Below are 13,547 nucleotides of genomic sequence, written 5' to 3'. Positions count from 1 at the left end.
CAGCCATGGGGCCTGGATGGATGGCCCTGGCACTCGTCCCCGCATGTAGGTCGAGAGACAAGGGCAGTTCCCCGCCTCTGCAGCACACTGCCCCCCTGCATCCTGCCATGCACAGGAAGAATTACCTAAAATGCTCACGTTAAACCCCATCAAGTTAAAGAAGACGCCATCGGCTTTGACTTCCAGATCCAATCCCAGAGCCTCTCTTCACAAAGCGTGAAGGATCGCAGTTTGAGGAGGGACAGGAAATCCCGGGGACGGGCGAGTCCCTTGCGTCCAGCACTCGGCATCCAGTGCCTAGATCGGCCCCTGGTACGTGGGAGGGAGTGATTCAGGTTGTGAATAAATGAGTCTGTGACAAAAAGAATCAAATCACTTCTTCATGATTTTAAGCGGTGCAAAATGATGGCTAGATCTCTTGTGTTCAACTGAGACACGTCGTTAGCAAGACTGGACTTCGGCCCCGGCTGAGGCCAATGCCAGGAGCTCCGCCAATGGCAGAGAGGTCGTGGACGCGTACAGATGCAGATGTGACGCGGGCAAAGCCGTGAGCCCCGGGCCAGTTCCTCAAGCTCTCAGCAGGGCCGTAGCTTGGGAGGGGCTCGGAGGGCCAAGTGCAAAGCCGGAAACGTGCTGCGGCGGCCCGCTCGGAGAGGTGCAGTAGGCAGGGGGCAACATGGGGCTCTATCGTGGATGAGGCTGCGAATTCCGATGCCAGACGCGGATCTGCCCACACCGTTCTTCTTTTTCTGATTGCTACAGTCATATATTGAACCTGAGTTATTGACGACTTTCACCGAAGTTGGGCTTGAAGAGAAAGGGGTGGGCCTCACGGAAACGTTCCAGACCCACGTGCATATCAGCGGGAGCCCTGCGTCTTCACCTCCGGGGACCCTGCTCACAGCGGGTCCTGGGAAAGAAGCAGGAGAGCAGCGGGCTTCTCCCTTGCAGGCTGACCTCAGCTGTGGAAAGCCAGCCCGTGGCGGGCTAACTGCACTTGCTCGAAGGGGGGTCTGGCGTGCCGTCTTGTACATTTTGGCAACCAGCCTGTGCCGTGGATATACCGGTTCTGCACAGATCTATCCTTGCATTTTACAGGATTTAGCGTCCCCAGCACGCTCCAGACGACTGCAATGTTATCTGACCCCCTCTTCTTGCAGGTGCTCCTTAATTGCCTACATTCTTGACATTTTTGAACGAGGAGCCTTTTTGGAGCACAATTTACGTAATTCAGTGAAGACTTCAAGTAGCTCTCTGGACAGATTCACTGCTTGCTGGTTGGGGCTCCTCCGTCTCTCTGATGTCTTGCCCACCATCCAGCTCAGATGGACCCGCGCACATAGTCTGTAGGCTGTGAGCCTGGCAGCTGGGGGAGGATGACCTAGCCGTGCGGCTCATTCGTGCCCTGGTTCCAGTGTGCTAGATTGCCTTAGAGTACCAGGGCCTATGTGTTCCAGAGCCATGCCCATGGGAGGATGCCAGCGAGCCCAGGCTGCTGGTGTGGCCACCTCCAGGCAGGCATCCAGACTCCGGGAACTTGGGGTTTAGAAGGGACTTCATTTCATCGTGCCTCTGTGGAAGTTGGCTTGTCAAGGTTTTCCCTGGCAAGAGTCCCGAAAAGGTGCCTGAGTGATGGCCTTCCACGAAGGGCATTGTTTCTGGTTCCAGCCCCAGAGCCCGGTAGACCTGGGGAACAATCCTGGTACCCCCAGATATGCTCCAGTTTCCTTGTGTTCAACAGACACGGACCACTCAAAAGCATGTTAGACCTCCAGTACTTGCCCCCTCTGTCCACACCTGGGATTAATCCGGAATCTGGTCCGCTTCCCCACAATCACTGAGGAGTCTGGGTGGAGGGGAGGAGAGGGTGCCCCGGGCCCTGGGGGCCCCGGATGACCGCTGTGCATGTGTTTTTCCCAGTGCACGGCCAGCTGTGGGGGCGGCGTGCAGACCAGGGCTGTGCAGTGCCTGGCGGGGGGCCGGCCGGCCTTGGGCTGCTTCTTGCACCAGAAGCCCACCACCTCCCTGGCCTGCAACACCCACTTCTGCCCCATCGCAGAGAAGAAAGGTGAGTATCTGGAGCCCCTCGGCTTGGCCTTGGCATCCCGGGGTGGGCTGTCATGTGTCTGGAGCAGTTCCTTAGTGGGCCCGAGGAAGTGGGGTGCCCGCGGTTAGAGAGCCCTGGCGTTGGGGTCTCTGTCTCTTTCAGAGAACGTGCAACTGAAGTTCGGTGGCAGGAGGCTGGACCGTCGTTCCCAGCGTCACTAAGTGTGCAGGTGCCGCACAGAAGGGAGGACAGAACGTCCTGAGGGACGTTCCAAGGAGGGCTTTGTGGAAACAGCCCCTTACACAGGGCTGCCTCTCCCCTGAAGGGCCGCCCTCCGCAGCCTCGGAGCCATGCCCCCGCCGCCTGGGGCCCCGGCTAACACGGCGTCTGTGCTTTTCAGATGGCTTCTGCAGAGACCACTTCCCCTGGTGCTCTCTGGTGCCCCAGCACGGGATGTGCAGTCACCAGTTCTATGGGGATCGGTGCTGCAAGACGTGCTCCACCTCCAACCTGTGAGGCCCGGGTGGCCCTGCCCAGGGCGGAGAGTAGAGGTGCTGTGCCTTCAGCCCACATCAGCTGTGCGCTGTGCATCGGAACGCGGCCGGGAGGATGCAAGCTGGGAGAAGAAGAAGAGCTGTGTCTGGCTCTCTGATGGGACAGAGAGAGTGTGTGCGTGTGTCTGTGTGAGTGTGTGCACGCGTGCAAATCGTGGGTCTGAAGGCATGCCTGGGCACGCATGCGCACACATTTCAGGTGAAGCATGGAGGCAGGCGGGAGGGCCCACTCTGCAGACCCCGAGTCATGCTCATCACTTGTACTTCAGCTGAATCAAGTCAAAAGACAGAAGGAGCCGAACTTGCTAAATGCTAAGTATGTGGTGCTTTGGAGAAGGAAGGAAATGCCATGACATTAGGAACATGTACAAAAGATCTGCGGCTACGTACACCAGCCTCCCTCCCACCTCGAGGCCCTGCCCCAGGTCTGGACTAACCAGCCTCCCTCTGGAGAAGGAGCTGGGTGGGACAGCTCCCAGCAGGTGTCCCCACGGCCCCCTCTTCCCACCCCGGGAGCCCCACTTCTCTCTGCTGGGACAAGAGCCGGGGGGCCCCTCGAAGGGGCGCCTGCCCTGCCAGGGGGGACACTGGACTAAGGACTCCGTGTCCCGATTGGAGACTTTGCCTCTGGAAACGGGGAACATGAAGTCCTGCTATGGTGCTTTGGTCCCTTTCAGACTCACACGCTGGGGGAGAGAACTTTTATAGCCTACGTGTTATCCTTCTCTGTTACGGACAAACGAGCGTTTCTACTCCAACCTGTTCCTTAATGCTTCTCCCTGAAATGACAGAATCACAGGTTATACCAGAATCAGAGAGCGACCAGCTACGCCACACCCCTGCCGTCCTGATGAGCCACTGGCTGTCCTGCCCGGGCGGACGTCCGCGGACGTGGGGACCTTCAGAAGCCCATGCTTCCTTTGCGTGTGTTGTGCTGTTTTTGAACTTTTTTTTCCGTGAATTTTGGTTGTTTTGTAAGACCCATTCAGAAAGAAGGCCAGCATTTCCACATGAAGCTGCACACAGGCCCCCGACACCCCACGCAGTGTTGGTACTGCTCTGCATTGTCCTTCCTACCACGTGGCTCCATTCCGAATGGGCACCTGGATATTTATATTTGCTGAAGTTTTATAATAAATTTTATATTGTACTGCTTGCTTCTGACCTGCTCTGATTCCTCATGAGTTTTGTGCCTGAGATCCGGGGGCTGGCATGGAGGCGGGGAACTGGTCCAGGGACAGAGTTGGGGCTGGAACAGGTCAGAGGATGAAGTGCCCCTAAATAAGGAGGCTACAGGGAAGACAGCAGGTGACCGGGGATGGAGGTGGCCAGTGTGGGGGTGGGCAGGACGCTGGGGCCACCCAGCCAGGGGACTGAGGTTTTTGCAGCTTCCACTGGAACCTGAGTGTGGACAGTTTCCCTGGGCCACAACTAACTCGAGGGCGACCCCTGACCCTGTGATTCCTGCTTTATTAGACAGGGTTTGCTACAGAAACAGAAAGAACAGGTGTCCCACGGAGAGAGAAGGGAGCTTTATTTTAGGGATCTGGCTCACAGGGTTATAGGGGCTGGCAAATCCAAATTCTGCAGGGCAGAAAGCTGGAAAGAGGGCAGGGTTTCTGCATTGCAGTCTTGAGGCCAAATGCCTCCTTCTCAGGGACACCTCAGTCTTTGCTCTTAGGGCCTTCAACTGATTGGGTGAGGCCCACCCACATTATGGAGGATCATCAGCTTTATTCAAAGTCTATTAATTTAACCAGTAAATGTCAATCATATATAAAATATATCTTCATAGCAACATCAAGTCTAGTGTTTGACCAAGCAGGTGGGAACCATAGCTCAGCATGTCACCGTGTGGCATCATCCATCACACCACTCCCCTTGGCCTGGATTAAAACAGCCCACATGGCGCACCATGGAACGTCCCACTCACCCTCCAAACCCGCTGGGCCTTCAGACAACCCCAGCTGCTGATGCGGCTCAGCAAGCCTACCCCGCCTCCACTAGCGCATGGCCCCACCAGCGGGGAACAGAATCCTAATCCCGAATCACAGAAAGGAAGGTGAGACTGGAAATGGACGCAGTGCTTCCCGGTGTCACGGCCAGAGGAGACCAAGCCGGGACTCTGCAGGACTCAGGCAGCTCGTCCCAACACATGAGGGTGTTGTGGATCCACCAAGGCAAGGGGGCCCCTCCCAAACCTCCGTCCTTCTAACAGATTTCCAATAATCCTTCAGTACTGTTCTCAGAAACCCTTCACTGGACATCTGTGTCTAGTTGTGGGAAGGGGGCAAAAATGGGCAGACGTGGTTCTACCCTTGAGGACTTCATGTTCCATCGGGAAACAGCAAAGCGACGTATCACAGGGACAGAGACAGGCAGAAGAGGGGGAGCCTGGCTCCCATCAGCGAGGGAAGAGGTAGGACAAGAGAGGGGCAGCCTTCCATCTGGGCACCTACGGCCCCAGCACTTGGTCAGCCTTTTTCCCCTGCGTGTGTCCTGCTCTAGGTCTGTCCCCCAGCCTGGCCTGCCACGTGCCCTTAAGGGGCGGGTGCCCTGCCCTGTGTGTCTGTGTCAGTCCCTGACCAGAACCTTCATTTCCATGCTGCCAACGTGAGCTCCAAAATAGTGCAGGCTGCATGTCCCTTGATGTTTATGTAGCATCGCTGCAGGCCAAGCACAGAGACGGGTGCGGGTGTGTGAAACCCCACGCGGCCATCCACCGTGGCGCGAGTCCTGGCTTCCCCGTCATGTGCAGCCCGGCCCCTGGAAGCCCCCCCTCCATCCGTGCAGGCCGTGGGGCTCCTCTTGTCAGCACCACTGTCTTCAGGCCCCTGCGGGCTGGGTGCACGCCCCTGCTTCTGCGGTGGGTGGCCCGGGAGCCTGGGGGCTCTGCAGAGGCAGGATACACGGGCAGTGACTAGAGTCATCTACTCTGTGTCTGGAACCCTGCTCTACCCCCTCCCACCCCCCAGTGCCCTGGGAAAATCTAGCCCATGGAGAATCACTTTTCTTAAGAGTGATGGGAGGTGGGATTTTCCCCAACAACCTGAGTTAGTTTCTCCTGAAAATGTGTGTTCCCAATAGATTCTCAGTACTTGGAACTGGAAGAAAGTTCCAGGTGCGAAACTTCCAGGTCCTGTGGGGATGAAGTCAGAATCCATGCAGAGGGAGGATCCCCCCACCGACCCCTCGTAGGAAATGTCTGTATTCGAGGCATGAGTGGCTCCCCAGCCGCCCCCCCACTCACTGTCTCCCTTTCTGGGGCCTGCCCCGCGGGCTGAGCGAGGAGGAGCCAACCCTGGGAAGCACAGCTCATGGGGCTTCTCTCTGGGCTCTGGAACCCAGGGGTCTGGTTGACCCCACTGCTGAGGCATCTCCGTGTGATCCACGCTGCCCTGGCCTTGGGTGGTGACAGCGGAAAATGGGAAAGGATTGGGTTGACAGGATCCCGGGTACGGGGTGACGATCCAGGGAGGGCGGATTGTACGGTTCCCATGATGCCATGCAGTCTGCTTTGGGGAGACTAGGCCTCCCCTGTCCCAGTGGCTGTGGTGGCCTTTCTCCTTGCTTGTTTTCCAGCTCCCTGCAGAGGCCATGGCCGAGCCACAGAGAGCCTTTTCTTTACCCGGCTCGCCTCTCCAGAGTCCCCCAGATGCAGAATCACACCAAGGGGTGACGTCACCAAGCCCCGGGAGCCATGCGACTCGGACCGAACTCAGGCCCCAGGAATTCCAGGCTGAGCACAGCTACGGGGAGGAGGCGCCCCTGCCAGATAAGCCAGGCACACAGCAGTCACCCAGTCTGTCTCCGTCTGTCCATCCAGTACCACCTGACCCTCCCAGCACTCCTGGAGATAAAAACCCTCCAGCTCCCAGCTCGGCAGCCCCAGCAACAAAGTTCTGCAGAGACACTCTAGGAGGTGAAGGGAACTTCCCCAGCATCCCAGAACTGTGTTCTGTACCTTCCTGGGTCATTCCCTGCCCCCTCCCCAAATATTCTGCATGTCACTCATCTGCAATGTGGCGGCCGAGATGACAGTGTCTGTGTGGTCACAAGGCCATGCCTCCCAGGACTAGGAGGGAGGCTTCCTCGAGTCTGCTCTTCTCCAGCGAAGGAGGCCAGCCTCTCCCCCGCCGGCCCCCCCCCCGCCCACCGTCGCAGGCCTGTCCCCCGCCCCGCTGGTGTTCTCTGCTTCTTCCTGGCTTCCTGCCCACGACCTTCATAAATGCCAGACGTTGGGCTTGACCCTCCAAACGCAGAACTTCTTGTCCCTTCCTTCACGTGCAAGAGTGGTTTGCCATATTCACTGTATTCGCTGTGCTGTGGGCTAGGTCTCCAGGACTTGGGTATCTACTAGTTGCAAGTGTGTACGCTTACGCAACATCTTCCTCTTGCCCCCAGCCCTCAGGCCCTAGTAACCACCATTCTACTCACAAAACTGATCTATCGTATGACCCAGCAATTCCCCCTATGGGTGTTTACCTAAAGGAAAATGGAAACAGGATCTCGAAAAGAAGCCCACACCCCCATGTTCATTGCAGCATTATTCACAAGAGCTAGGATGTGCAAACAACCCAAGGGTCCATGCACGGATGAATGGATAAAGATGAGGTACATATATATACAATGAAACACTGTTCAGTTATGAGAAAGAAAGAAATCCTGGTATTTGCAACAACGTAGAGAGACCCGGAGACCATTATGCTAAGTGAGATGACAAATGCTATATGATCTCACTGATCTGTGGAATCTAAAAAAAGCATAGGCTGCTTTTTTAAGGCTGGTGACAACCAGGAATGGTTTTCAACCCTAAGTCCCGGAGGGAGTGCCAGCCCAGCCACTGAGCCCCTCTGGGCTGACAGACAGACGCTGTGGTTCATCCTCACTTTTCAGATGGCAAACTTTAAATCTCAGGAGCGAAATCGGCGGCTATCCGGTAGACAGAAGAGAAAGCACCTCATTCTGCAATGTTTGCAAAATCCTTTACAAGAAATGTTGTAGCAAGAGACTGGAATGGAAGGCCAAATAGAAAGCAGCTCTGAAATAGAATACCGTTAATTTCAGCATCGAAATGTGTTTTCTATGTATATTTTTTATTCATTCAAGGACATGCTGTCTTTAGGGCAGTGGGAAACCTGTCAGAAGCCACCAGGAATGGCAGCGGCCTCTTACTGCTTCTTCGCAGAAGGGACATGGCGCCCCTTGTGCTCACGCCCCACTGTCCACACAGAGCGAGGCTCGTGGTGAAGTCCCTGTGACTCGGGCAGGGATGACCTGCATGGCCCAGGACAGCTGTAGGGTGGTCCCCGCTCTTGCCGAGAAGGAAGTGAGTAATTCAGAACAGCCACACCATCTCACATGGGCTGTGTGCCAGGCACAGTGCATAAGACCCCTTCCCTCAAGGCTCCCCCAGCATGGCCTGGGGCAAGTCATTTCACCTATCTGGCTGTTGGCTTCATTATCCATAAAAAAAGGACTTAGAGGGGCGCCTGGATGGCTCAGTCCTTAAGCATTTGCCTTCAGCTCAGGTCATGATCCCGGGATCCTAGGATCCAGCCCCGTGTAGGGCTCCCTGCTCCGTGGGAAGCCTGCTTCTCCATCTCCCACTCCCCCTGCTTGTGTTCCCTCTCTCGCTGTGTCTCTCTGTCAAATAAATAAATGAAATCTTTAAAAAAAAAAAAGGACTTAGATTTTTCAGGGTTCTCAGAAATTCTAAGATGCTGGCCTTTCTACTTTACTTATGATTAAACTAATCCTTTACTGGAGGTCATGAATCAGCCCCGAGAACAGGATCTTAGCCCACGTCATTGGACTGGAAGGGAAAGAGATCCTCCTGCCCTGCATTAGAAGAGAGAAAAGAGGGCCTTGGGGAGTTTGTAAGGATCGTTTGGGCAATGCCCATCGAAATCCTTACACCTACACTCAGATACTCACAGACTCTAAGTGGTGGGCAGAGCAGAACTCCCACCTATAATTCTCCCAGAGGCCAGGCAGTGAGTCCGGACCCGGGTATCCAGGGCCACCAGCCCACCTGCAAGGGGGGAGACCAAAAGCAGGGCGGAGTGTCCTCCTGTCAAGGGTCTTCGACAGGAGCCGTACCAGGCCCATGTGCCTGCCAGACTCACCCACAGCCACCTGGCTCCCTCCCATGGTGCCTGGCCTGGGCAGAGGCTCCCGGAGCTCCCGCCTGTGTCAGCATCCAGCCTGTGACTCACAGTGATGAAGATTTCTTCTTCTGACCTCAGGGGTTTGGATGACTGGCCCAGACAGCTGACTCCCCAGCTGGGGTCTAAAAACCCCAGAGGGTTTCAAGTGAGTTTGCAAATTCAGGGCTTTCATCTGAAGTCTGGACAGAGACTCAACAACACCTGGGTGTCCTGTGCCTAAGAGGCGAGTGGGTGCGGAGCGCTGGCAGGAGGTCAGGCCCCAGCAAGCCCCCTGGGGGAAGCCGGCCCGGAGCGGGAGGGGCCAGGAGCATGTTTCTGCTTGCCTTGCTTGCGCATCTGGTAGTCACCATGTGTTCATGGCCTGAGCAGGGCATGCCAGTCTCCCCAGGAAAATCAGGAGCAAACCCATCCAGATCAATGTGCACGCCACGTTTGTCTCCGTGATTTCCCTGACGAGCCTCATCCTCTGGCTCATTCCACCACAGGACTGTGCACCACTGAGTGCCCTTGGCCCCCACGGCTCCATCAAGTGGGACACCAGGCCTTCCCACCGGCTTTGGAGGTCACAAAGCTGCCTGCCCTGGAGGATGCCTCCTATAAATGCAGATGGGTCAGGTAGGTGTATTTGTCTTCTATAGCTGGGACACACTTAAATATCCCATCATTCCACTTGGGCTCATGCCTGAGGGGAAATGGACCAAATATTTGTTCAGCTTCAACTCTCTCTCACTTTTGAGTGAGCTCAATAGCTCTGGAATGTGCTGTGCTTTGTCATTCTTCTGTGCCCTTCAAGACTATTCCCAGACCTTGGACACCCGAAAGTCCTCTCCTCCAGCACACTGCATGCTGGGGACTGAATTGTGTCCCCCCAGATTCATAGGTTAAAGCCCTAACCCCCATGTGGAAATGGGGCCCCTGAGGAGGGAATTAAGGTTAAATGAGGTCATAGGTGAAACCTTCATCCCACAGGATGGATGGTGTCCTCAACAGGAGAAGAAGAAAAGCACAGGGCCCTGGCGGGCTCTTCCTCCTGCGTTTGGGGCAGCACCCTGAACCGCGGTCCCAGCAGGAGCTGAGGCCAGGCCCACCTCACCGCCAGGCCCTCACTGTCTGCCCCCTCAGTCTTGGGCTCTTCGAGCTGCACAGAATGCAGCAGCTGGGAGAGAGGAGCGGGTATGAGGTTCCTGCTGCTAGGCGAACCCTGAGCACTGAGGGCTGGGCTACTAGCGGCGAAGAGAATGATGCTTCCTGTCGCCAGCAGGAATAGGCTTTCCCCGGGCCTGGTAAGCCTCCATGAAGATGCCAAATTAGGAAGAATAAAAGGAAGGAAGGACAGAGGGAGGGAGGGAGGGAGGAAGGAAGGGAGGAAAGGCAAGAAGAAAGGAAGGAAGGAAGGAAGGAAGGAAGGAAGGAAGGAAGGACAGGAAAGGAGGGAGGGAAGGAAGGAAGGAAGGAAGGAAGGAAGGAAGGAAGGAAGGAAGGAAAGAGGGAAGGAGGGAGGGAAGGAAGGAAAGAAAAAAGGAGGGAGGGAGGGAAGGAAAGAGGGAAGGAAGAAGGGAGGGAGGGAAGGAAGGATGAAAGGAAGGAAGGAGACACTAGATCTCTCTCTCTCTCTCTCTCTCTCTCTCTCTCTCTCACACACACACACACACCTGTGCCTATCCAGGTGAGGAGAAGGGAGGACATTGTAAGATTTGCAAGAAACCAACCAAGTTTTTTCCACTTTCTTTCACTAATCTCAAAAACAGATAGTAGAGAATTGTCTTGTTCTTTCTTCCACTGTTTAGAATGAGTACCACATATTCATCTCTGCCTCGAATCAACTCTTGGCAAATTTAAATGAAGGAAGGAGTGATGGTAGGAATTAAAAAAAAAAAAAAAACAGAAAAATTGTGTGCTCTCATTCTCTAAAGAGATAGAGTTTGTTGCCAAGTAGGTGTCGAGGTTCTGGGCATAACCATTGGTTACTGGAAGGTCCATCCAGACAGACCAACCTACACGAACAACATGAAAGCAAAAACACACAGTTGTTTTAGTTTTGCTATTTTTTAAAATATTTTATTTATTTATTTATTTATTTATTTATTTAACAGAGCGAGAGAGTGTGCATGAGCGAGCAAGAGGGCAAACCGAGAGAGAGGGACAAGCAGACTCCGTGCTGAGCATGGAGGCTGACACAGGGCTTGATCTCACGACCCTGAGATCATGACTTGAGCTGAAATCAAGAGTCAAGCATTCAACCGACTGAGCCCGCAGGCACCCCTTGGTTTTGTTATTATCTTAACTTAGGGTGCAACATGTTAAGATTGCCTATGGCAATTTGGGCCAAAAAAGAAGATGGTAACTAAACAGGAAGGATCATGTCAGCATCATGCCTTCTCTGGTGCATCTCATGTCAGGAGAGAATTCATGAGGCGCTGTGGTTACTGTTCACATTGATCACTCTCTTCTGAATGGACACTGAGGTCAACAGCCACACTGGCCCATGGCCTGGGGTCAGTACATCCAGGGTTTTCTGATGAGTCCCAATATCAGACATGGTTTTACTTGTCAACATTTTATCACTGCTCAAAGCTCTCTCAGCTCAGGGAGGAAATGTTTTTGGAAAGGCTGTAGGATTGAGATGCAGATATTGGGAACAAGGGCGAGAAGACTGTATATGGAAAATGTCACCATTTGTGTTTGGTCGGTCATGGGTTGAAAGGGCCTCAGTGTATGAGCTCCATCCTAGGGGATGCAAAACGCACGTATCAGTGACCTGATTGGTTTCAAGGTCTTTGAAGAGAATGAGGTCCTTCTTAGGCTCTGAGTTAGAGAGATGATCTCTCTAGAATGTCCCCTAATTAATTTTTAACCTGTTTTCCAAGTTTTCACCATGGTGATTTTGGAACCTGAACACACCTTAAAATATTTTTCCTGTTTTAGATCCAACTGAGTCAAAGATGTAGAAAAACCACAACCCCATTCTGGTTCCATGTGGCTCCTTCTGGAAGATTCTCAGCCACATTATTTTCTCAGCATCAGGGTCCTCTCTGCTCTGCCTTTCTTCGTAGGCCCTTCTGTAGACAGCCTGGCCCCATCCATAGGCTCCTTGTTTGTCCTCATCCTTAGAATCTTTCTTATTCCAGGAGCTTCTTTTCAACTGGCCCCTGCCTGAGTCTTTTCGGGCCACCATGCCAGAAGACCACAGATTGGGAAGTCCATGATGGTAGTGCAGATAGATTCAGTGTCTGCTGAGAGCTTGCCTGCTAGCCTGCAGACAGCCTCCTCCTCACTGGGCCCTCCCAGGGTGGAGAGAGGGCTCTGGTTTCAGGGCATCAGTCCCACCTTGGGGCCTCACTCTCAGGATCTCATTTTCCCCTAATCACCTCCCAAAGGCCCCACCTCCAATGCCATTACATTAAGGATTAGATCTTTACTGTGAGAATTTGGGGGGCACAGCATTCAGTACACAGCAGCTCCTGGGACCAGCAGACCAGCAATCCTCCTGCCCAGATGTGAGCACAGGGCCTCTGCCCTGCGCCTCCCCGCTCCCCTGCCGGCTCCACACCTTGGCCATCCCTTCTTCCACTCTAGCCACTCCATGGTGCATCCAGGGGGCCCCCCCGAACATGCTCCCTCCTTCCCATTCTCACAAGAATATCCAGAGATCCTCTCAGGCTGACCTCAGAAGCACACCCATTTAACAGAGGAAGTGGTTTTAATGACGACAGAGCCCCTTGAGTCAGTAGAGGTGTTTTTGGCCAAAACAAAAGGGCAAAAAGTGTCTTCCTGCCTTCCACAACTATCACAAATGGGCAAAAAAGTACAGAATGGAAGAACAAAGACATTTTCCAAATAGATCCAGACTTTCTGGCAAGTTGGTTTGGTGGGGGAGGGGGTTACTGTTCAGATAGGCAATGGGTGTGTGTGAATCATACTCCTTTATCAGTGAAATAGCGAATATAAAAGTGGCGAACACATACTGAGTATCTAATGAAGATTATGTGGAAGTAAGTGAATTGCCCAAGTTACAGATCTGTGCACACACAACCATGGAAGAAGAGAGCAGGGAAGGCGTGGCCTGGCAAGCCAGGTCCTCCTGTAAAGCGACAAGCCTGAAATGCTCTGTAGCTGGGAAGCCCAAATAGCGTGGGCCCTGATCTGAGAGAGGGGTCACGGCTCAGCCGTGATGACTTACCACTCTGCAAAGTCATCTTTTTCTACACATCTCAGATCTCCCTAAGTCACCTGGCAGTTTCTGTCTTCTGACAAAGGAAAACACAACTAACCTCTGGAGGTACCTTCTGTTTCTCCTCCTCAACCGGAATATCTTACCGACCAGGGCTCAGCATACAACAGGCACGGCCAGGAGACCGGAGAAGCACCCTTCTTAATGTGGAACTCGAAGTAAAGAAAACCTGCTTCCTTGGCATTTGCTCTCAGCTGCTGTGTGCCACGAACCCCCATCCCGGAGGCCATTCTTTGGTTCGGATCCCAGGAGACCTTCTTCATGGGTGCTCCCAGATCACAGAGCTCAGGGGTATGTGTGCACACAATCCCCCCGGAATCAGCAATCTGTCCTCAGAGCCAGGACCACAAAGCTTGTGGCTTCTAGGCTCACAAAGCCCAAGAGACTTTTCACCCCAGGAATGAACTCATCGCTCGTTCTCTCAGCTTTCCTCTTCTAGCCGGTTCTACCCATCCTAAGACATTTGAGACAGTCAAGCTTTCAAATATCCAGTAACATCATGAGGTGAGACAAGGTTGTCCCCCGAATCACAAAGGCTAAGAATA

General features: G+C 53.9%; 1 protein-coding gene across 1 annotated transcript in view; it reads left to right on the top strand.

The window, feature by feature from the left end:
- The window catches only part of ADAMTS16 (ADAM metallopeptidase with thrombospondin type 1 motif 16), a 163,444-nt gene extending 160,881 nt beyond the window's left edge, over positions 1-2,563 (top strand). Inside the window, exons 22-23 of the mRNA XM_021702532.1 lie at positions 1,921-2,068; positions 2,448-2,563. Of these exons, the coding sequence (XP_021558207.1) occupies positions 1,921-2,068; positions 2,448-2,563 (264 nt within the window). The remainder of the gene's footprint in view (positions 1-1,920; positions 2,069-2,447) is intronic.
- Positions 2,564-13,547: the final 10,984 nt, after the last annotated feature.

The sequence above is a fragment of the Neomonachus schauinslandi genome, chromosome 7 (genome assembly GCF_002201575.2).
Source record: "Neomonachus schauinslandi chromosome 7, ASM220157v2, whole genome shotgun sequence".
Lineage (NCBI taxonomy): Eukaryota > Metazoa > Chordata > Mammalia > Carnivora > Phocidae > Neomonachus > Neomonachus schauinslandi.
This window is presented reverse-complemented; position numbering and strand designations above follow the sequence as displayed.